Source organism: Salmo salar, chromosome ssa21 (assembly GCF_905237065.1).
Source record: "Salmo salar chromosome ssa21, Ssal_v3.1, whole genome shotgun sequence".
NCBI lineage: Eukaryota > Metazoa > Chordata > Actinopteri > Salmoniformes > Salmonidae > Salmo > Salmo salar.
In genome coordinates, this window is record NC_059462.1 from 53747675 (window position 1) to 53771703 (window position 24029).

Sequence of the window (24029 nt, forward strand, 5' to 3'; positions counted from 1 at the left end):
TTGGACTCTGGAGCAGTGGAAATGCGTTCTCTGGAGTGATAAATCACACTTCACTATCTAGCAATCTGACAGACTAATCTGGGTTTGGCGGATGCCAGGAGAACGCTACCTGCCCGAATGCATAGTGCCAACTGTAAAGTTTGGTGGAAGAATAATGGTCTGGCGCTGTTTTTCATGGCTCGGGCCACTTAGTTCCAGTGAAGGGAAATCTGAACGCTACAGCATACAATGACATTCTAGATGATTCTGTGCTTCCAAATTTGTGGCAACAGTTTGAGGAAGGCCCTTTCCTGTTTCAGCATGACAATGCACCCATGCACAAAGCGAGGTCCATACAGAAATTTGGGATGAATTGGAATGCCAACTGCGAGCCAGGCTTAATCTCCAAACACCAGGCTTAATCTCCAAACATGCATGTCCCCTGCAGCAATGTTCCAACATCTAGTGGAAAGCCTTCCCAGAAGAGTGGAGGCTGTTATAGCAGCAATGTTCCAATATCTAGTGGAAAGCCTTCCCAGAAGAGAATGCAATGTTCCAAACAGTGGAAAGCCTTCCCAGAAGAGTGGAGGCTGTTATAGCAGCAATGTTCCAATTTCTAGTGGAAAGCCTTCCCAGAAGAGTGGAGGCTGTTATAGCAGCAAAGGGGGGGGACCAACTCCATATTAATGACATTATTTTTGGAATGAGATGTTTGACTTGCATGTGTCATACTTTTGGTCACATAGTGTATGTTGATGTTGGGGGGGGGGGGGGGGGTGCTGGAGGTAATGAATATGATGTTTAACATTTTAGAAGTATCCCTTTCATCAGGTTCTAACCGGCTTATAGTGTGGTAGGAGGTAGGCTATATACCACCACAGAATCAGCGGTTTCAGAGAACCAGAGTTTTTTTTTTTAACCATATAATGACATCACACATCTAATGTGATAAAGCTGTGAAAATGTGATGGCTTGTGATCAAAAGCAAAAGGGAGGGAAAGAAGCTTTGGTGGTGGTGGTGTGGTTCTGATCTGGTGGTTGTCATAGTACCAGCCTGGTTACGTGGTGCGCCACCCCCCCCCTTCTACCCCTGCTCCCTAGTCTCCCTGGGTTAAAAGTTTTTGATTACTGGGCTTGAAGGGTGTCAGGCGAAAGGAAGAAGGGGGGTAAGAGAGAGGTGTGAGGGTGAGTGGGGGCAGGGAGAGGTTGACGGGAGGCAGGGTGGAGGACAAGAGGAGGCGAGGGGGCAGAGAGAGGGTAGGGGGCAGCGAGGAGGACAAGGGGCAGGGTGAGGATGGGGTGGCAGTGATGAGGATAAGAGGGGGCAGGGAGAAGGTGGGGGGCAGAGAGAAGGTAGGGGCATCGAGGTGGACAGGAGGGGGCAGGGAGTGGATGGGGGGCAGAGAGAGGGTGGAGGGCAGAGAGAGGGTGGAGGGCAGAGAGAAGGTAGGGGGCAGCGAGGAGGACAGGAGGTGGCAGGGTGAGGATAGAGGGCAGAGAGAAGGTAGGGGCAGCGAGGAGGACAGGAAGGGGCAGGGGAGTGGATGGGGGGCAGAGAGAGGGTGGAGGGCAGAGAGAGGGTGGAGGGCAGAGAGAAGGTAGGGGGCAGCGAGGAGGACAGGAGGTGGCAGGGTGAGGATAGAGGGCAGAGAGAAGGTAGGGGCAGCGAGGAGGACAGGAAGGGGCAGGGAGTGGATGGGGGGCAGTGAGGAGGACAGGAGATGGCAGGGTGAGGATGGAGGGCAGCGAGGAGGACAGGAGGGGGCAGGGTGAGGATGGAGGGGCAGTGATGAGGGAGAGGGGGTAGAGAGAGGGTGGGGGCAGTGAGGAGGACAGGAGGTGGCAGGGTGAGGATGGGGGGCAGAGAGAAGGTAGGGGCAGTGAGGAGGACAGGAAGGGGCAGGGTGAGGATGGGGGAAAAGAGGAGGACAGGAGGGGGCAGGGTGAGGATGGAGGGCAGCGAGGAGGACAGGAGGGGGCAGGGTGAGGATGGGGGGCAGCGAGGAGGACAGGAGGGGGCAGGGTGAGGATGGGGGGCAGCGAGGAGGTCAGGAGGGGGCAGGGTGAGGATGGAGGGCAGCGAGGAGGACAGGAGGGGGCAGGGTGAGGATGGAGGGGCAGTGATGAGGGAGAGGGGGTAGAGAGAGGGTGGGGGGCATCGAGGAGGATAAGAGGGGGCAGGGTGAGGATGGGGGGCAGTGATGAGGATAAGAGGTGGTGAGGGGGCAGAGAGGGGTGGGGGGGCAGAGAGAAGGTAGGGGGCAGCGAGGAGGACAGGAAGGGACAGGGAGTGGATGGGGGCAGCGAGGAGGACAGGAAGGGACAGGGAGTGGATGGGGGCAGCGAGGAGGGTAAGAAGTGGTGAGGGGCAGAGAGAGGGTGGGGGGCAGAGAGTAGCAACGAGATGCAGAGAGATGGGCGAGGAAGGGCAAGAGGGGAAATCCATTAAGTGGAGACGCTGACAGATGTTGCCTCTACCTCTCTGACAGATGCTGTCTAGGCACACAAAAAAAGAGAGATCCCCATGTATGACACAAATTATCCTGCTACTGCTGCTGGTAATGAACAGGGAACAGTATTATTAAATCAAATCAAATTATATTTGTCACATACACATGGTTAGCAGATGTTAATGCGAGTGTAGCGAAATGCTTGTGCTTCTAGTTCCGACCATGCGGTAGTATCTAACAAGTAATCTAACAATTTCACAACTACCTTATACAAGTGTAAAGGAATGACTAAGAATATGTACATATGAACAAGAAACAGTATTATTAGACCTGCTGCTAATGAACAGGGAACAGTATTAGTAGTCCTGCTGCTGCTGATAATAATGAACAGGGAACAGTATTATTAGTCCTGCTGATAATGAACAGGGAACAGTATTATTAGTCCTGCTGCTAATGAACAGGGAACAGTATTATTAGTCCTGCTGATAATGAACAGGGAACAGTATTAGTAGTCCTGCTGCTGCTAATGAACAGGAAACAGTATTAGTAGTCCTGCTGCTGCTGATAATAATGAACAGGAAACAGTATTAGTAGTCCTGCTGCTGCTGATAATAATGAACAGGAAACAGTATTATTAGTCCTGCTGCTACTGCTGATAATGAACAGGGAACAGTATTATTAGTCCTGCTGATAATACTGATAATGAACAGGGAACAGTATTATTAGTCCTGACGATAATGAACAGGGAACAGTATTATTAGTCCTGATTATAATGAACAGGGAACAGTATTATTAGTCCTGCTACTGCTGCTGATAATGAACAGGGAACAGTATTATTAGTCCTGCTACTGCTGCTGATAATGAACAGGGAACAGTATTATTAGTCCTGATTATAATGAACAGGGAACAGTATTATTAGTCCTGCTACTGCTGATGATAATGAACAGGGAACAGTATTATTAGTCCTGATGATAATGAACAGGGAACAGTATTATTAGTCCTGATGATAATGAACAGTGAACAGTATTATTAGTCCTGCTACTGCTGATAATGAACAGGGAACAGTATTATTAGTCCTGATGATAATGAACAGGGAACAGTATTATTAGTCCTGCACTGCTGCTGATAATGAACAGTGAACAGTATTATTAGTCCTGCTACTGCTGATAATGAACAGGGAACAGTATTATTAGTCTTGATGATAATGAACAGGGAACAGTATTATTAGTCCTGCTACTGCTGCTGATAATGAACAGGGAACAGTATTATTAGTCCTGCTACTGCTGCTGATAATGAACAGGGAACAGTATTAGTAGTCCTGCTGCTGCTGATGATAATGAACAGGGAACAATATTATTAGTCCTGCTACTGCTGCTGATAATGAACAGGGAACAGTATTATTAGTCCTGATTATAATGAACAGGGAACAGTATTATTAGTCCTGCTACTGCTGCTGATAATGAACAGTGAACAGTATTATTAGTCCTGCTGCTGCTATAATGAACAGGGAACAGTATTATTAGTCCTGCTACTGCTGCTGACAATGAACAGGGAACAGTATTATTAGTCCTGATGATAATGAACAGGGAACAGTATTATTAGTCCTGCTGCTGATAATGAACAGGGAACAGTATTATTAGTGCTGCTGCCTGCATGGGGGAACGTGTCAAAACATTTTAGAATTATTTTGGTGGAATCCCCATGCTGGGTGTAGTTGTTTGAAAGAGAGCATGTTTGATGACAATGTTTGGAGCAGGCGCGTTCTCTCTCTTTTTTTCTCATTGTCTCTTATCCTATCCTGCTGTCTCTCTCTCCCTCCCTTTGTCTCCCTCTCGCCACTCTCACTCTATCTATTTTCCTCCCCGTCTTTTCTCTCATCCTCTCCTGCGCTCTCTCCCTCCCTCTGTCTCCCCTCTCAACTCTCACTCTATCTATTTCCCTCCCCCTCTTTCCTCTCATCTGCTCCTGCTCTCTCTCCCTCCCTTTCTTTCTCTCGTCCTCTCCTGTTCTCTCTCCCTCCCCCTCTTTTCTCCCGGCCTCTCCTGCTCTCTCGCCCTCCCCCTCTTTCTCTCATTCTCTCCTGCTCTCTCTCCCTCCCCCTCTTTTCTCGCGTCCTGTCTCTCGTCTCGTCCTCTTTTCTCTCATTCTCTCCTGCTCTCTCTCCAGTGGTTCTCAGTCGACAGCAGCGGAGGATCCAATTGATGAGGATCCACCAGAAGGAAGAGAGGATGCAGAAAGAAGTGAGGAAGAAGAAGAAGAGACAGAAGCAACAACAGCAGAAGCAGCCGGAGCAACTCCAGCATCAGCAGTACCACCGCCCTCCTCCACCTACCTACCCTCCTCCTCCTCCTACCACCGCCACCACCACCACCACCAACAAACCCCTCCTCCCTGAGCCCATCACCTACCACAGGAAACCAAACCCTATTCGACGCTTCGATGGGGACGTGCTGTCTCCAGTAAGACCCTCTTTCTTTCTCTGTCAGTGTGTATGGGCTGCGTCTCACTGGACTGTCTTTGACTTCGCCATCTAATGTTATCTCCAAAGTTTTGGCATCCGCCATAGAAATCCTTAGAAAGAATAAGATAAAGCTATTGAAAGATAGCCCGATATGCGTTTTTCTACAGTGTAATGGACACGGTGCAACCTTTGGTAGGTAGGCTGCTGGCAGGCTTCGGCTGCGGTACAGCAGAGCCAAGTCAGCCAGTTGTCATAGTTATCACTGGGGAAGTAAAATTATAGGCTACAATGACTTTGTTTATGATTATGCACATCACAAATGAAATGTAACTATTCGTTTCTTTAATTTTATTTTCTGTATGCCTTTTTATTATCTGGATAGACACAACGGTTACACCAATCAAAACGTTACACCAATCAAAACGTTAGACCAATCAAAACGTTAGACCAATCAAAACGTTACACCAATCAAAACGTTACACCAATCAAAATGTTACACCTATCAAAACGTTAGACCAATCAAAACGTTAGACCAATCAAAACATTACACCAATCAAAACATTACACCAATCAAAACGTTACACCAATCAAAACGTTACACCAATCAAAACGTTAGACCAATCAAAACGTTAGCCCAATCAAAACGTTACACCAATCAAAATGTTACACCAATCAAAACGTTACACCAATCAAAACGTTACACCAATCAAAACGTTACACCAATCAAAGCAGTGGAACAGTGTCTCAGACCCCTTGGATTTATTTACATTTTATTGTGTTACAAAGTGGGATTAAAATGAATTTCTTTCAACAATCTACACAAAATACTCCGTAATGTCAAAGTGGAAGATTATTCTTTTTTTATAACTAAAATATAGTTATTGCATAAGTGTCCAGACCCTTTGTTTAGGCAAGCCTACATTAGTTCAGGAGTCAAATTTGTCTTAACAAATCGCATAATAAGTTACATGGACTCACTTTGTGTGAATGACTAGCCCTTCCTCTGTCCCCCATACATACAGTACAACATCTGTAAGATCCCTCATCAAGTATTACATTTGAAGCACAGATTCAACTACAAAGACCAGTAAGCTTTTTCAAAAGCCTCATAAAGAAGGGCAGTGATTGGTACTGTAGATGGGTAACAATAACAAATCAGGCTTTGAATATCTCTTTAAGTATGGTCAAGTTAATAAGTATGCTGTGGATTACGTATTAAACCACCCAGACACATCAAAGATACCGTCGTCCTTCTGAACTGAGCTGCAGGACAGGAATGAAACTGCTCAGGGATGTTGCCATGGGGCCATTGGTGTTTTTAAAACAGCTACAGAGCTCAATGTCTATGATGATAGAAAACTGAGGATGATCAACAACATTGCAGTGACTCCACAATAATGACCTAAACGACTAACACAAATATACAGAATATCTTGTATGCAACAAGGCACTGAAGTAATACTGCAGAAAAAAAGCACAGCAAAGGAATACACTTTTTGGCCTAAATGCAAAGCCTTATGTTTGGGGCAAATTCAACACATCACTCAGTAAGTGCCTCCTTATTTTCAAGCATGATGGTGGCTGCGTCATGGTATGGGTATGCTTGACATCGGCAAATACTGGGCAGTTTTTCAGGATAAAAATAAATGGGATGGAGCTAAGCACAGGCGAAATCCTAGAGGAAAACCTGGTTCAGTCTGCTGGTGAATTCATCTCCCAGTGTCTGTTGGAAAACAGACTGAACCGGGTTTTCCTGTAGAATTTTGCTCGTGCTTATAGCTGTATTCCATTTATTTTTATCCTAAAAAACACTCCCTATTCCTTGCCGATGACAAGCATACCCATAACATGATGCAGCCACCACCATGCTTAAAAATATGAAGAGTGGTACTCATTGACGTATTCAGGACAACAAGTTCATTTCTTTGACACATTTTTGCAGTATTATTTAAGTGCCTTGTTGCAAACAGGATGCATGTTTTGGAATATTTGTATTCTGTACAGACTTCCTTCTTTTCACTCTGTAAATTAGGTTAGTATTGTGGAGTAACTACAATGTTGTTGGTCCATGCTCAGTTGTATCTTATCACAGCCATTAAACTCTGTAACTGTTCTAAAGTCACCATTGGCCTCGTGGTGAAATCTCTGAGTGGTTTCCTTCCTCTCTGGCAACTGAGTTAGGATGGATGCCTGTATCTTTATAGTGACTGGGTGTATTGAGAAACCATCCAAAGTGTAATTAATAGCTTCACCATGTTCAAAGGGATTTTCAATGTCTGTTTTTAATATATTTACCCATCTACCAATCGGTGCACTTCTTTGGGAGGTATTGGAAAACCTCCTTTGTCTTTGTGGTTGAATACCTCCTTGGTCTTTGTGGTTGAATACCTCCTTAGTCTTTGTGGTTGTACCGGTACCCCCGCACATTGACTCTGTACCGTAATACCCTGTATATAGCCTCCACATTGACTCTGTACCGGTACCCCCCTGTATATAGCCTCCACATTGACTCTGTACCGGTACCCCCTGTATATAGCCTCCACATTGACTCTGTACCGGTACCCCCCTGTATATAGCCTCCACATTGACTCTGTACCGGTACCCCCTGTATATAGCCTCCACATTGACTCTGTACCGGTACCCCCTGTATATAGCCTCTACATTGACTCTGTACCGGTACCCCTGTATATAGCCTCCACATTGACTCTGTACCGTAATACCCTGTATATAGCCTCCACATTGACTCTGTACCGGTACCCCCCTGTATATAGCCTCCACATTGACTCTGTACCGGTACCCCCTGTATATAGCCTCCACATTGACTCTGTACCGGTACCCCCTGTATATAGCCTCTACATTGACTCTGTACCGGTACCCCTGTATATAGCCTCCACATTGACTCTGTACCGTAATACCCTGTATATAGCCTCCACATTGACTCTGTACCGGTACCCCCTGTATATAGCCTCCACATTGACTCTGTACCGTAACACCCTGTATATAGCCTCCACATTGACTCTGTACCGTTACCCCTATATATAGCCTCCACATTGACTCAGTACCAGTACTCCCTGTATATAGCCTCCACATTGACTCTGTACCGGTACCCCTTGTATATAGCCTCCACATTGACTCTGTACCGTTACCCCTATATATAGCCTCCACATTGACTCTGTACCGGTACCCCCTGTATATAGCCTCCACATGGACTCTGTACCGGTACCCCCTGTATATAGCCTCCACATTGACTCTGTACCGGTACCCCCTGTATATAGCCTCCACATTGACTCTGTACCGTAATACCCTGTATACAGCCTCCACATTGACAATGTACCGTAATACCCTGTATATAGCCCCGCTATTGTTATTTTACCGCTGATCTTTAATTATCTGTTATTCATATCTCTTACTTTTTTTAGGTATTTTCTTAAATCTGCATTGTTGGTTAAGGGCTTGTTAGTAAGCATTTCACTGTAAGGTCTACACCTGTTGTATTCGGTGCATGTGACAAATACCATTGGATTTGATTTGATTAGATTTAAAAACCTTTCTGGTCTTTGTGGTTGAATCTGTGTTTAAAAACTCATTGCTCGACTGAGGGACCTTGAAGATAATTGTATGTGTGGGTTACAGAGGTGAGGTAGTCATTCAAAAATCAAGTTAAAACACTGTTTTAAAGACGGAATGTGTCAATGCAAATTATTATGTGATTTTTTTCACATTAATTTATTTAGGCTTCTATAACAATGGGGTTGTATACTTATTGACTAAAGACATTTCAGGTTTACATTTTTTATTAATTTCAAAAGAAATTCTACTAACAAAATTCCACTTTGACATTATAGGGTATTGTGTGTATATCAGTGACATAAAATCTCAATTTAGTTCATTTTAAATGCAGGCTGTAATACAACAAAATGTGGAAAAAGTCAATGTGTGTGTGAATACTTTCTGAAGGCTCTGTATATTGCACTTTGACTAAAACGATGACTTATTGACTTAAATTGTTGTCTATCAATCAAATGTATTCATAAAGCCCTTTTTACATCAGCTGATATGTCAAAGTGCTGTACAGAAACCCAGCCTAAAACCACAAACAGCAAGCAATGCAGGTGTAGAAGCACGGTGGCTAGGAAAAACTCCCTAGAAAGGCCAGAACCTAGGAAGAAACCTAGAGAGGAACCAGGCTATGAGGGGTGGCCAGTCCTCTTCTGGCTGTGCCGGGTGGAGATTATAACAGAACATGGCCAAGATGTTCAAATGTTCATAGATGACCAGCAGGGTAAAATAATAATAATCACAGTGGTTATCGAGGGTGCAACAGGTCAGCACCTCAGGAGTAAATGTCAGTTGGATTTTCATAGCCGATCATTGAGAGTATCTCTACCACTCCTGCTGTCTCTAGAGAGTTGAAAACAGCAGGTCTGGGACAGGTAGCACGTCCGGTGAACAGGTCAGGGTTCCAGCAGGTCTGGGACAGGTCGCACGTCTGGTGAACAGGTCAGGGTTCCATAGCCGCAGGCAGAACAGTTGAAACTGGAGCAGCAGCACGGCCAGGTGGACTGGGGACAGCAAGGAGTCATCAGGCCCTAGGGCTCAGGTCCTCCGAGAGAGATAAAGAAAGAAAGAAAGAAAGAAAGAAAGAAAGAAAGAAAGAAAGAAAGAAAGAAAGAAAGAAAGAAAGAAAGAAAGAAAGAAAGAAAGAAAGAAAGAAAGCATACTTAAATTCACACAGGACACCGAATAAGACATGAAAAATACTCCAGATATAACAGACTGACCCTAGTGCCTTTCCGTTCACCTTCACACTCCTGGGCCAGACTACACTTAATCATAGGACCTACTGAAGAGATGAGTCTTCAATAAAGACTCATCGGTTGAGACTGAGTCTGCGTCTCTCACATGGGTAGGCAGACTATTCCATAAAAATGGAGCTCTATAGGAGAAAGCCCTGCCTCCAGCTGTTTGCTTAGAAATTCTAGGAACAATTAGGAGGCCTGCGTCTTTTGACCGTAGCGTACGTGTAGGTATGTACGGCAGGACCAAATCGGAAAGATAGTTAGGAGCAAGCCCATGTTAGCAGGTTAGCAGTAAAACCTTGAAATCAGCCCTTGCCTTAACAGGAAGCCAGTGTCGAGAGGCTAGCACTGGAGTAATATGATCAAATTTTTTGGTTCTAGTCAAGATTCTAGCAGCCGTGTTTAGCACTAACAAAAGCCTGATAATGATGTGCAACATTATGGGTATTTCAGCTCGAAAAAGTGGATTTTTACTGGTGTGGGCTTTAAAATTAAAGTTCATTTAAGTAACAGAAAGAAAAAAATATTTTGCGGGAAAGCAAGAAGTATTGAGTTAAAAAAAAAAAAAGGATAATTGGTAGATTACTGTGGATACCATTATCTCAGTGAGCCTCCCAGGCCAATGTTGTCCAGGTTTAAGAACATAAACTGTATATTAATAATGAATAATATTATATTGTATTCTATTACACCCTCTTAACATATCCCACAGATCCCTTGGACAAAATTAGTTTAATCTGCCACTATTACCCCCCCCGCCAAATGTACAACTAAAATAAAAACTATTTTATTGTGGAGATCAGCCCGCTGACACCGTGCAGTGCCGCAGCAGTTGCTGCAGTACCTCCTTGAGAACCCCTGCCCTATATAGTGCCTTACTATGGGTCCTGCTCAACAGTAGTGCACTACTATGGGTCCTGGTCAACAGTAGTGCACTACTATGGGTCCTGGTCAACAGTAGTACACTACTATGGGTCCTGGTCAACAGTAGTACACTACTATGGGTCCTGGTCAACAGTAGTGCACTACTATGGGTCCTGGTCAACAGTAGTGCACTACTATGGGTCCTGGTCAACAGTAGTGCACTACTATGGGTCCTGGTCAACAGTAGTGCACTACTATGGGTCCTGGTCAACAGTAGTACACTACTATGGGTCCTGGTCAACAGTAGTGCACTACTATGGGTCCTGGTCAACAGTAGTGCACTACTATGGGTCCTGGTCAACAGTAGTGCACTACTATGGGTCCTGGTCAACAGTAGTACACTACTATGGGTCCTGGTCAACAGTAGTGCACTACTATGGGCCTGGTCAACAGTAGTGCACTACTATGGGTCCTGGTCAACAGTAGTGCACTACTATGGGTCCTGGTCAACAGTAGTGCACTACTATGGGTCCTGGTCAACAGTAGTACACTACTATGGGTCCTGGTCAACAGTAGTACACTACTATGGGTCCTGGTCAACAGTAGTACATTACTATGGGTCCTGGTCAACAGTAGTGCCATACTATGGGTCCTGGTCAACAGTAGTGCACTACTATGGGTCCTGGTCAACAGTAGTGGCTTATTACTATGGGTCCTGGTCAACAGTAGTACACTACTATGGGTCCTGGTCAACAGTAGTACACTACTATGGGTCCTGGTCAATAGTAGTACACTACTATGGGTCCTGGTCAACAGTAGTGCACTACTATGGGTCCTGGTCAATAGTAGTACACTACTATGGGTCCTGGTCAATAGTAGTACACTACTATGGGTCCTGGTCAACAGTAGTGCACTACTATGGGTCCTGGTCAACAGTAGTGGCTTATTACTATGGGTCCTGGTCAACAGTAGTGCACTAATTTGGGCCCTGGTCAACAGTAGTGGCTTATTACTATGGGTCCTGGTCAACAGTAGTGCCCTACTATGGGTCCTGGTCAACAGTAGTACACTACTATGGGTCCTGGTCAACAGTAGTGCACTACTATGGGTCCTGATCAACAGTAGTGGCATATTACTATGTGTCCTGGTCAACAGTAGTGCACTACTATGGGTCCTGGTCAATAGTAGTACACTACTATGGGTCCTGGTCAACAGTAGTGCCCTACTATGGGCCCTGGTCAACAGTAGTGGCTTATTACTATGGATCCTGGTCAACAGTAGTGCACTACATTGGGTCCTGGTCAACAGTAGTGCACTACTATGGGTCCTGGTCAACAGTAGTGCACTACTATGGGTCCTGGTCAACAGTAGTGCCCTACTATGGGCCCTGGTCAACAGTAGTGGCTTATTACTATGGATCCTGGTCAACAGTAGTGCACTACTATGGGTCCTGGTCAACAGTAGTGCACTACTATGGGTCCTGGTCAACAGTAGTGCCCTACTATGGGTCCTGGTCAACAGTAGTGCACTACTATGGGTCCTGGTCAACAGTAGTGCCCTACTATGGGTCCTGGTCAACAGTAGTGGCTTATTACTATGGGTCCTGGTCAACAGTAGTGCACTACTATGGGTCCTGGTCAACAGTAGTGCACTACTATGGGTCCTGGTCAACAGTAGTACACTACTATGGGTCCTGGTCAACAGTAGTACACTACTATGGGTCCTGGTCAACAGTAGTGCACTACTATGGGTCCTGGTCAACAGTAGTGCACTACTATGGGTCCTGGTCAACAGTAGTGCACTACTATGGGTCCTGGTCAACAGTAGTGCACTACTATGGGTCCTGGTCAACAGTAGTACACTACTATGGGTCCTGGTCAACAGTAGTGCACTACTATGGGTCCTGGTCAACAGTAGTGCACTACTATGGGTCCTGGTCAACAGTAGTGCACTACTATGGGTCCTGGTCAACAGTAGTACACTACTATGGGTCCTGGTCAACAGTAGTGCACTACTATGGGTCCTGGTCAACAGTAGTGCACTACTGTGGGTCCTGGTCAACAGTAGTGCACTACTATGGGTCCTGGTCAACAGTAGTACACTACTATGGGTCCTGGTCAACAGTAGTACACTACTATGGGTCCTGGTCAACAGTAGTACATTACTATGGGTCCTGGTCAACAGTAGTGCCATACTATGGGTCCTGGTCAACAGTAGTGCACTACTATGGGTCCTGGTCAACACTAGTGGCTTATTACTATGGGTCCTGGTCAACAGTAGTACACTACTATGGGTCCTGGTCAACAGTAGTACACTACTATGGGTCCTGGTCAATAGTAGTACACTACTATGGGTCCTGGTCAACAGTAGTGCACTACTATGGGTCCTGGTCAATAGTAGTACACTACTATGGGTCCTGGTCAATAGTAGTACACTACTATGGGTCCTGGTCAACAGTAGTGCACTACTATGGGTCCTGGTCAACAGTAGTGGCTTATTACTATGGGTCCTGGTCAACAGTAGTGCACTAATTTGGGCCCTGGTCAACAGTAGTGGCTTATTACTATGGGTCCTGGTCAACAGTAGTGCCCTACTATGGGTCCTGGTCAACAGCAGTACACTACTATGGGTCCTGGTCAACAGTAGTGCACTACTATGGGTCCTGATCAACAGTAGTGGCTTATTACTATGTGTCCTGGTCAACAGTAGTGCACTACTATGGGTCCTGGTCAATAGTAGTACACTACTATGGGTCCTGGTCAACAGTAGTGCCCTACTATGGGCCCTGGTCAACAGTAGTGGCTTATTACTATGGGTCCTGGTCAACAGTAGTGCCCTACTATGGGTCCTGGTCAACAGTAGTGCACTACTATGGGTCCTGGTCAACAGTAGTGCACTACTATGGTTCCTGGTCAACAGTAGTGCCCTACTATGGGCCCTGGTCAACAGTAGTGGCTTATTACTATGGATCCTGGTCAACAGTAGTGCACTACTATGGGTCCTGGTCAACAGTAGTGCACTACTATGGGTCCTGGTCAACAGTAGTGCCCTACTATGGGTCCTGGTCAACAGTAGTGCACTACTATGGGTCCTGGTCAACAGTAGTGCCCTACTATGGGTCCTGGTCAACAGTAGTGGCTTATTACTATGGGTCCTGGTCAACAGTAGTGCACTACTATGGGTCCTGGTCAACAGTAGTGCACTACTATGGGTCCTGGTCAACAGTAGTACACTACTATGGGTCCTGGTCAACAGTAGTGCACTACTATGGGTCCTGGTCAACAGTAGTGGCTTATTACTATGGGTCCTGGTCAACAGTAGTGCCCTACTATGGGTCCTGGTCAACAGTAGTGCACTACTATGGGTCCTGGTCAACAGTAGTGCACTACTATGGGTCCTGGTCAACAGTAGTACACTACTATGGGTCCTGGATAACAGTAGTACACTACTATGGGCCCTGGTCAACAGTAGTGGCTTATTACTATGGGTCCTGGTCAACAGTAGTGCACTACTATGGGTCCTGGTCAACAGTAGTGCCCTATATAGAAAATACGGTACCATTTTGGACGCAACCACCATCCTACAGATGTAGGATCTTCATTTGACCTATATTATCACAGCAAAGTAATCTTCATCTGTCTTCATCACTGTCTGTGTCTGTTGTCTCTGGACATCTGGAGTAATCTTTCTCTCTCTCTCCCTTTCCCTCTCTCTTTCTCCCTTTCTTTCTATCCTCTCTCACTCTCTCCCTCTACCCTCTCGTTCTCTCTCCCTCTACCCTCTCCTTCTCTCTCCCTCTACCCTCTCCTTCTCTCTCCCTCTACCCTCTCCTTCTCTCTCCCTCTACCCTCTCGTTCTCTCTCCCTCTACCCTCTCGTTCTCTCTCCCTCTACCCTCTCCTTCTCTCTCCCTCTACCCTCTCCTTCTCTCTCCCTCTACCCTCTCGTTCTCTCTCCCTCTACCCTCTCCTTCTCTCTCCCTCTACCCTCTCCTTCTCTCTCCCTCTACCCTCTCCTTCTCTCTCCCTCTACCCTCTCCTTCTCTCTCCCTCTACCCTCTCGTTCTCTCTCCCTCTACCCTCTCCTTCTCTCTCCCTCTACCCTCTCCTTCTCTCTCCCTCTACCCTCTCCTTCTCTCTCTCTCTACCCTCTCCTTCTCTCTCCCTCTACCCTCTCGTTCTCTCTCCCTCTACCCTCTACCCTCTACCCTCTCCTTCTCTCTCCCTCTACCCTCTCCTTCTCTCTCCCTCTACCCTCTCCTTCTCTCTCCCTCTACCCTCTCCTTCTCTCTCCCTCTACCCTCTCGTTCTCTCTCCCTCTACCCTCTCCTTCTCTCTCCCTCTACCCTCTCGTTCTCTCTCCCTCTACCCTCTCCTTCTCTCTCCCTCTACCCTCTCGTTCTCTCTCCCTCTACCCTCTCCTTCTCTCTCCCTCTACCCTCTCGTTCTCTCTCCCTCTACCCTCTCCTTCTCTCTCCCTCTACCCTCTCGTTCTCTCTCCCTCTACCCTCTCGTTCTCTCTCCCTCTACCCTCTCTCTCTACCCTCTCCTTCTCTCTCCCTCTACCCTCTCCTTCTCTCTCCCTCTACCCTCTCCTTCTCTCTCCCTCTACCCTCTCCCTCTACCCTCTCGTTCTCTCTCCCTCTACCCTCTCCTTCTCTCTCCCTCTACCCTCTCCTTCTCTCTCCCTCTACCCTCTCCTTCTCTCTCCCTCTACCCTCTCGTTCTCTCTCCCTCTACCCTCTCCTTCTCTCTCCCTCTACCCTCTCCTTCTCTCTCCCTCTACCCTCTCCTTCTCTCTCCCTCTACCCTCTCCTTCTCTCTCCCTCTACCCTCTCCCTCTACCCTCTCCTTCTCTCTCCCTCTACCCTCTCGTTCTCTCTCCCTCTACCCTCTCCTTCTCTCTCCCTCTACCCTCTCCTTCTCTCTCCCTCTACCCTCTCCTTCTCTCTCCCTCTACCCTCTCCTTCTCTCTCCCTCTACCCTCTCCTTCTCTCTCCCTCTACCCTCTCGTTCTCTCTCCCTCTCCTTCTCTCTCCCTCTACCCTCTCGTTCTCTCTCCCTCTACCCTCTCCCTCTACCCTCTCCTTCTCTCTCCCTCTACCCTCTCCTTCTCTCTCCCTCTACCCTCTCCCTCTACCCTCTCCTTCTCTCTCCCTCTACCCTCTCCTTCTCTCTCCCTCTACCCTCTCCCTCTACCCTCTCCTCTACCCTCTCCTTCTCTCTCCCTCTACCCTCTCCCTCCTCTCTTCTCTCTCCCTCTACCCTCTCGTTCTCTCTCCCTCTACCCTCTCGTTCTCTCTCCCTCTACCCTCTCCTTCTCTCTCCCTCTACCCTCTCCTTCTCTCTCCCTCTACCCTCTCCCTCTACCCTCTACCCTCTCCCTCTACCCTCTCCTTCTCTCTCCCTCTACCCTCTCCTTCTCTCTCCCTCTACCCTCTCCTTCTCTCTCCCTCTACCCTCTCCTTCTCTCTCCCTCTACCCTCTCGTTCTCTCTCCCTCTACCCTCTCCTTCTCTCTCCCTCTACCCTCTCGTTCTCTCTCCCTCTACCCTCTCCTTCTCTCTCCCTCTACCCTCTCCTTCTCTCTCCCTCTACCCTCTCCTTCTCTCTCCCTCTACCCTCTCCTTCTCTCTCCCTCTACCCTCTCGTTCTCTCTCCCTCTACCCTCTCGTTCTCTCTCCCTCTACCCTCTCGTTCTCTCTCCCTCTCCTTCTCTCTCCCTCTACCCTCTCCTTCTCTCTCCCTCTACCCTCTCCCTCTACCCTCTCCTTCTCTCTCCCTCTACCCTCTCCTTCTCTCTCTCTCTACCCTCTCCTTCTCTCTCCCTCTACCCTCTCCTTCTCTCTCTCTCTACCCTCTCCTTCTCTCTCCCTCTACCCTCTCCTTCTCTCTCCCTCTACCCTCTCCTTCTCTCTCCCTCTACCCTCTCGTTCTCTCTCCCTCTACCCTCTCCTTCTCTCTCCCTCTACCCTCTCGTTCTCTCTTCCTCTACCCTCTCCTTCTCTCTCCCTCTACCCTCTCCTTCTCTCTCCCTCTACCCTCTCGTTCTCTCTCCCTCTACCCTCTCCTTCTCTCTCCCTCTACCCTCTCGTTCTCTCTCCCTCTACCCTCTCCTTCTCTCTCCCTCTACCCTCTCGTTCTCTCTCCCTCTACCCTCTCCTTCTCTCTCCCTCTACCCTCTCGTTCTCTCTCCCTCTACCCTCTCGTTCTCTCTCCCTCTACCCTCTCGTTCTCCTCTCTTCTCTCTCCCTCTACCCTCTCGTTCTCTCTCCCTCTCCTTCTCTCTCCCTCTACCCTCTCGTTCTCTCTCCCTCTACCCTCTCCCTCTACCCTCTCCTTCTCTCTCCCTCTACCCTCTCCCTCTACCCTCTCCTTCTCTCTCCCTCTACCCTCTCCTTCTCTCTCCCTCTACCCTCTCCTTCTCTCTCCCTCTACCCTCTCGTTCTCTCTCCCTCTCCTTCTCTCTCCCTCTACCCTCTCGTTCTCTCTCCCTCTACCCTCTCCCTCTACCCTCTCCTTCTCTCTCCCTCTACCCTCTCCTTCTCTCTCCCTCTACCCTCTCCCTCTACCCTCTCCTTCTCTCTCCCTCTACCCTCTCATTCTCTCTCCCTCTACCCTCTCCTTCTCTCTCCCTCTACCCTCTCGTTCTCTCTCCCTCTACCCTCTCCTTCTCTCTCCCTCTACCCTCTCGTTTCTCTCCCTCTACCCTCTCCTTCTCTCTCCCTCTACCCTCTCCTTCTCTCTCCCTCTACCCTCTCCCTCACCCTCTCCTTCTCTCTCCCTCTACCCTCTCCTTCTCTCTCCCTCTACCCTCTCCTTCTCTCTCCCTCTACCCTCTCCTTCTCTCTCCCTCTACCCTCTCCTTCTCTCTCCCTCTACCCTCTCCTTCTCTCTCCCTCTACCCTCTCCTTCTCTCTCCCTCTACCCTCTCCTTCTCTCTCCCTCTACCCTCTCCTTCTCTCTCCCTCTACCCTCTCCTTCTCTCTCCCTCTACCCTCTCGTTCTCTCTCCCTCTCCCTCTCTCTCTCTCCCTCTACCCTCTCCTTCTCTCTCCCTCTACCCTCTCCTTCTCTCTCCCTCTACCCTCTCCTTCTCTCTCCCTCTACCCTCTCCTTCTCTCTCCCTCTACCCTCTCCTTCTCTCTCCCTCTACCCTCTCCCTCTACCCTCTCGTTCTCTCTCCCTCTACCCTCTCCCTCTACCCTCTCCTTCTCTCTCCCTCTACCCTCTCGTTCTCCCTCTCCCTCCCTCCTCAGAGTTACATCGCTAGTTTCCGGGACAGACAGGTGGACAGACGGGATTACCCTCACCACGGCAGGCCCATCGCCAGGCACCACATGGCTGACCGAGACTACGACTGTGGATCCCAAGTACCCCTGACTGCCCCCAATGGACCGGCTGTACGAGTTTGACATTGACAATAACCTTTATATCCTGTGACAGTGCTCCTACTGGTTTGGAGTGGTACTGTTTTGTCCTTTTTTTTGTCTTTTTTTTTGTTGTTGTCCAGTGAAGTTCTCCAGTGTCCAGATTGAATGTTAATCTCTGGACTAATGTATTCTGAGGTGGATATAGAAGGTTGATGTCACCCGTCCCCTTCTCTTTTCTTTTAGCCTGAAGCAAATCAGTGTCCAGACTGAGATTGACCTTTGAACCCTGGACTGACTTAGAAATGAAAGGCCTTTGATGTCTTCCATTGAACTCTCTTCCATTCCGTCTTTTAGTCTGTGGTTTACATGGGCTGTGGAACATATAAACCTTGAGGTGGTTCCTTCGTCTCAGCTCTTAAAGACATCTATTTTTTTGGAGCGTTACAATTTCCCTGAACATGTATGTCGATACCTGTATAGGGTCTTAAAGGTGAAAGGAAGCGTAAAACATTACCAACGTAAGACATCAACTTCCCTGGAAATATGTCACTACAGTTGAAATACCATTTTCTCCTACTGTGTGATATGTGGGCTAGTGTTGATGTGTTGTGTGTCTAAGATCATTGTCCTGTGTGTCTGTGTGTGTCTACTGCCCCACGGTCCATTATTAGTCAGCACTAAGTCTCTTTAATCTGCTCATTTTAAACATGGCTAAGCGATGTTACCTTTAAATCTACTGTATTATTCAAAGAAACCTGCTATGGCTTCGATGTTGCCTTTACTGGTCTTGTGGGGGAGATGGAGTACAACTCACCTGCTATTTCTCTCCTCCACTCCCCCTTGTCCTCCCCTCTTCCCTCCTCTCCCCCTTCTCCTCTCCTCTCCTCTCCCCCTTCTCCTCTCCCCTTCTCTCCCCCTACTCCTCTCCCCTCCTCTCCCCCTTCTCTCTCCTTCTCTCCCCCTTCTCCTCTCCCCTCCTCTCCCCTTCTCCTCTCCCCTTCTCCTCTCCCCTCCTCTCCCCCCTTCTCTTCTCTTCTCCTCCCCTCTCCCCTTCTCCTCTCCTCCTCTCCCCCTTCTCCTCCCCTCTCCCCTCCTCTCCCCATTCTCCTCTCCTCTCCCTTCTCCTCTCCCCTCCTCTCCCCCTTCTCTTCTCTTCTCCTCCCCTCCCCCTTCTCCTCTCCTCCTCTCCCCCTTCTCCTCTCCTCTCCCCTTCTCTTCTCCTTTCCTCCCCTCCCCCTTCTCCTCTCCTCCTCTCCCCCTTCTCCTCTCCTCTCCCCCTTCTCTTCTCCTCTCCTCCTCTCCCCTTCTCTTCCCCTCCCCTTCTCCTTTCCTCTCCTCCTCTCCCCCTTCTCCTCTCCCCCCTCTCCTCTCCTCCCCTCCCCCTCCTCTTCTCCTCTCCTCCCCTCTTCTGTCTTTGTATTGTATTTACCCCTACAGTCCTCCAAAACTGCAGTGCAATCGGAAGATAACATCACAAGTCCGTTAGGCACATTTTGTGCTGTGATGGAAAACAGGGACTGTTAGAGTCCATGTGGGGATATTATAGAGCATGTGATAATGTCTCCCCCTGTGTCAGTTACAGCACTATATCAGGTACAGCATATGAAGGGGGAGTCATTTCAACTCCTACATGAAGGGGGGGGCTCATTTCAACTCCTACATGAAGGGGGGGCTCATTTCAACTCCTACATGAAGGGGGGCTCATTTCAACTCCTACATGAAGGGGGGCTCATTTCAACTCCTACATGAAGGGGGGCTCATTTCAACTCCTACATGAAGGGGGGCTCATTTCAACTCCTACATGAAGGGGGGCTCATTTCAACTCCTACATGAAGGGGGGCTCATTTCAACTCCTACATGAAGGGGGGGCTCATTTCAACTCCTACATGAAGGGGGGGCTCATTTCAACTCCTACATGAAGGGGGGGCTCATTTCAACTCCTACATGAAGGGGGGGCTCATTTCAACTCCTACATGAAGGGGGGCTCATTTCAACTCCTACATGAAGGGGGAGCTCATTTCAACATAACATGACTGTACTGAAAGCTTTCCCTCGACACTGTTCTTTCCTGTGATCGAGTGTGAAATGGTTATCTTTTGTGTTGGCGGTTAGTACGATGTGACTGAATACATACAGGAGCTAACAAAGAGAAGATTATATATATATGTATGTATGTATGTATGTACTGTGAGAGCGCTATTGAATATGTGGATCTGTATTTAACAGAGAGTGACTTACGGTACATAGTACAGGCCTGGAAGTGTACTGAGGATTATTTCTGAAGATTCATTCATTTCTGAACAGGGATCCATCGTCCTTGCGTGTGTTGTTTTGCGAGTTTTTATACGCCACTTTAACAGACGCTTTTATCCAAAGCGTTAAAGCGTGCGTACATTTTACGTATTGGTGGCCCCGGTGGGAATCAAACCCATGACCTTAGGTATTGCAAGCTCCGTGCGCTGAGCCAGACAGGGACGCTGTGTGTGTTTTATTACAAATATTACTAATATGTTGTACATATTAAAATGGGGGCAGACGTCAATAGATGTTTTGGGGCAGGGTTCAATGGAGCCGTTCTCGGTGTTTCTTCTCGTGTCAGGAGAAAGAGTCCTGAACGTGACTTTGGGGGGTGGGGTTGGGGGGGGTGAGAAATTAACACAGCACTATGAGTGAAGGACCAGCCAATGGGGAGTTACTTTGACTTTCTATCCTCCCATCTGTTTTTTGTTACATAGTGAAAAAGGGCTCGAGGGTTTCGAACAGTTTTCTCTTCCTGTTGTTAAGTGACTGTCAGTCAAAATACTTTTAATGTCTTTATAAATACTGTACATCTTTTTGAATGCTGTGTGTGTATATATATATATATATTTTATGTTGTGTGTTCTTGTTAATTATTGTCATAATTAGTAGTTTAATTGATTTAATGCTCTGATTTATCCTTTTCTAAGTATTATTACATACTGTATGTTGGCCGCGATTCAAGGAGCGATGTAGCACAGCGTACTATAACAGATTGTAAAAAGGCATTTTACGCTGACATTTTCAGAGTTTTACCATGAATACGCTCACCTCTTAAAGTTCCTGGGAAAAATGTCTGGCTGTAGAGTGCCGTTGCTGCTCTTTATTAGCTAGGCAGACATGATTATATGAGTTGTACTTTTCTCTTACGGACTGATCAGCTGTGGGTTTCCATGGCTGATTTTCAAATTATAAAATATTTCCCTCTATAGGGCACTACTTTTGACCAGGGCCCATAGTGCATTACTTTTGATTAGGGCCCATAGGGCTCTGGTCAAAAGTAGTGCACTATATAGGAAATAGGGTGCCATTTGGGATGTAATGCATGAGTTAAAGGTCTGATGCATAAATTTTTATCTCAATATCAAATCAAGTACCTTACTGGGATTATTTTCAATCGAAAAGGTACAAAATAGCTTCTTAGCAAGAAATTTCTCATGTAAGAATTTTGCTAGGACTGTCTGGGAGTGGTCTGAGTGGGAAGGGGAAAACTGAAAATGATCTGTTATTGGCAGAGAGGTTTGGAACTCTTTTTCTTATTGGTCTATTAACTTATTTACCGCCTGGTGATGTCACCAGGCAGGCCAAAACTCCATCCATCCAAAAACAGTCAGATATTTGAGGCGGTCTCTTCAAACAGCTCTTACGCTAAAAGGGCATTATCATCATTAAAAAATAAGAATTCACAGTATTGTTCCAACCTCACTAGTGCGTAAATATATATAAAACACAGGGGAAAAAAAACATTTTTAACTGCACTGGGCCTTTAAAGGATTATTCTGTCGTGTGTGTAAAGGGGCCGTTAAAACAAAAGACCTGAGCCTTGTAGCTTTATTATTGTTGTTATTATTCAAATTATTATTGAGCATGTATTTGTATGAACCTGGATATGATAAATATTGTGATTCCAAAGATGTTGACTACGCTATTTATTACTGCAATTTGTTGTGTTTACGTCTATTATTTCAACTAATTACAGTAACTACTGAACATATCCTGCAGTAACAACATGAATATATATATAGTAATTTACAGTAACTACTGAACATATTCTGCAGTAACAACATGAATATATATAGTAATTTACAGTAACTACTGTACATATCCTGCAGTAACAACATGAATATATATATAGTAATTTACAGTAACTACTGTACATATCCTGCAGTAACAACATGAATATATATATAGTAATTTACAGTAACTACTGAACATATTCTGCAGTAACAACATGAATATATATATAGTAATTTACAGTAACTACTGTACATATCCTGCAGTAACAACATGAATATATATTGTAACTTACAGTAACTACTGTACATATCCTGCAGTAACAACATGAATATATATATAGTAATTTACAGTAACTACTGAACATATTCTGCAGTAACAACATGAATATATATAGTAACTTACAGTAACTACTGAACATATTCTACAGTAACAACATGAATATATATATAGTAATTTACAGTAACTACTGAACATATCCTGCAGTAACAACATGAATATATATATAGTAATTTACAGTAACTACTGAACATATTCTACAGTAACAACATGAATATATATATAGTAATTTACAGTAACTGCTGTATATATTCTACAGTCATCAAGGCTTCTTGAAGTGCACGGCTTGTATACATTAGGTCAGTGGTCTTCCACTAGTTTTGCTTCTGGACCCAAATTGAAACGGGTTGTCTCAGTCGCGACCGAATAACCACACCGTGAATATGGTTTGAGACCACAAAATCAACCAAATCCACTACAGCTATATTGAAAATACTGTGATTTGAAGATGTTTTTTTTTTTCAAAGATTAAATTACAACAAAAAAAGTGGTTCATTATCATCTTTGCAGTTCAGACTGGAGTATTTACAAACATACACTTTTTCATGGTCCTTTGAGCTGGATAGGAACACTGTGCTCAGAGGATTTTATACAGCGTGAGAGAGTAATTTACAGTAACTTCATATTCTAGAGTAACAACATGCATACATATAGTAATTTACAGTAACTACATATTCTACAGTAATGACATGAATATATAGTAATTTACAGTAACTACATATTCTACAGTAACAACATGCATACATATAGTAATTTACAGTAACTACATATTCTACAGTATCGACATGAATATATAGTAATTTACAGTAACTACATATTCTATAGTATCAACATGAATATATAGTAATTTACAGTAACTACATATTCTACAGTAACAACATGCATACATATAGTAATTTACAGTAACTACATATTCTACAGTATCAACATGAATATATAGTAATTTACAGTAACTACATATTCTACAGTAACAACATGAATATATAGTAATTTACAGTAAATACATATTCTACAATACCGACTTTGATATATTCAAGCATCCTTTATGCATGTCTTGTATGCAAATATGAAATGCGACAGGCCATGCCTGCAGGGGATGTGTATTATAATGTATGTTATAATGTGAGAGACCGTGTATGTAATGTAATGTACTGTATGTAATGTATGTACTGTAATGTATGTAATGTACTGTAATGTACTGTATGTAATGTATGTACTGTAATGTATGTAATGTACTGTAATGTACTGTATGTAATGAATGTAATGTACTGTATGTAATGTACTGTAATGTACTGTACTTCATGTAATGTACTATATGTAATGTATGCAATGTACTGTATGTAATGTAATGTACTGTAATGTACTGTACTTCATGTAATGTACTGTATGTAATGTATGTAATGTATGTAATGTACTGTATGTAATGTACTGTAATGTACTGTACTTTATGTAATGTACTGTACTTCATGTAATGTACTGTATGTAATGTATTGTACTGTATGTAATGTAATGTATGTTATGTACTTTATGGAATGTAATTAATGGAATGTATGTTATGTAATGTATGTAATGTAATGTATGTAATGTACTGTATGTACTGTAATGTACTGTACTTCATGTAATGTACTGTACTTCATGTAATGTACCATATGTAATGTAATGTATGTTATGTACTTTATGTAATGTAATTAATGGAATGTATGTTATGTAATGTATGTAATGTATTTTATGTAATG

General features: G+C 45.6%; 1 protein-coding gene across 2 annotated transcripts in view; it reads left to right on the forward strand.

Moving 5' to 3' along the window:
• The window catches only part of tmem198aa (transmembrane protein 198aa), a 90788-nt gene extending 71937 nt beyond the window's left edge, over positions 1-18851 (forward strand). For both annotated transcript variants that reach the window (XM_045704903.1, XM_014165683.2), the window contains exons 6-7: positions 4596-4888; positions 17809-18851. In XM_045704903.1, the coding sequence (XP_045560859.1) occupies positions 4596-4888; positions 17809-17964 (449 nt within the window). In that variant the 3' untranslated portion in view covers positions 17965-18851. The remainder of the gene's footprint in view (positions 1-4595; positions 4889-17808) is intronic.
• Positions 18852-24029: the final 5178 nt, after the last annotated feature.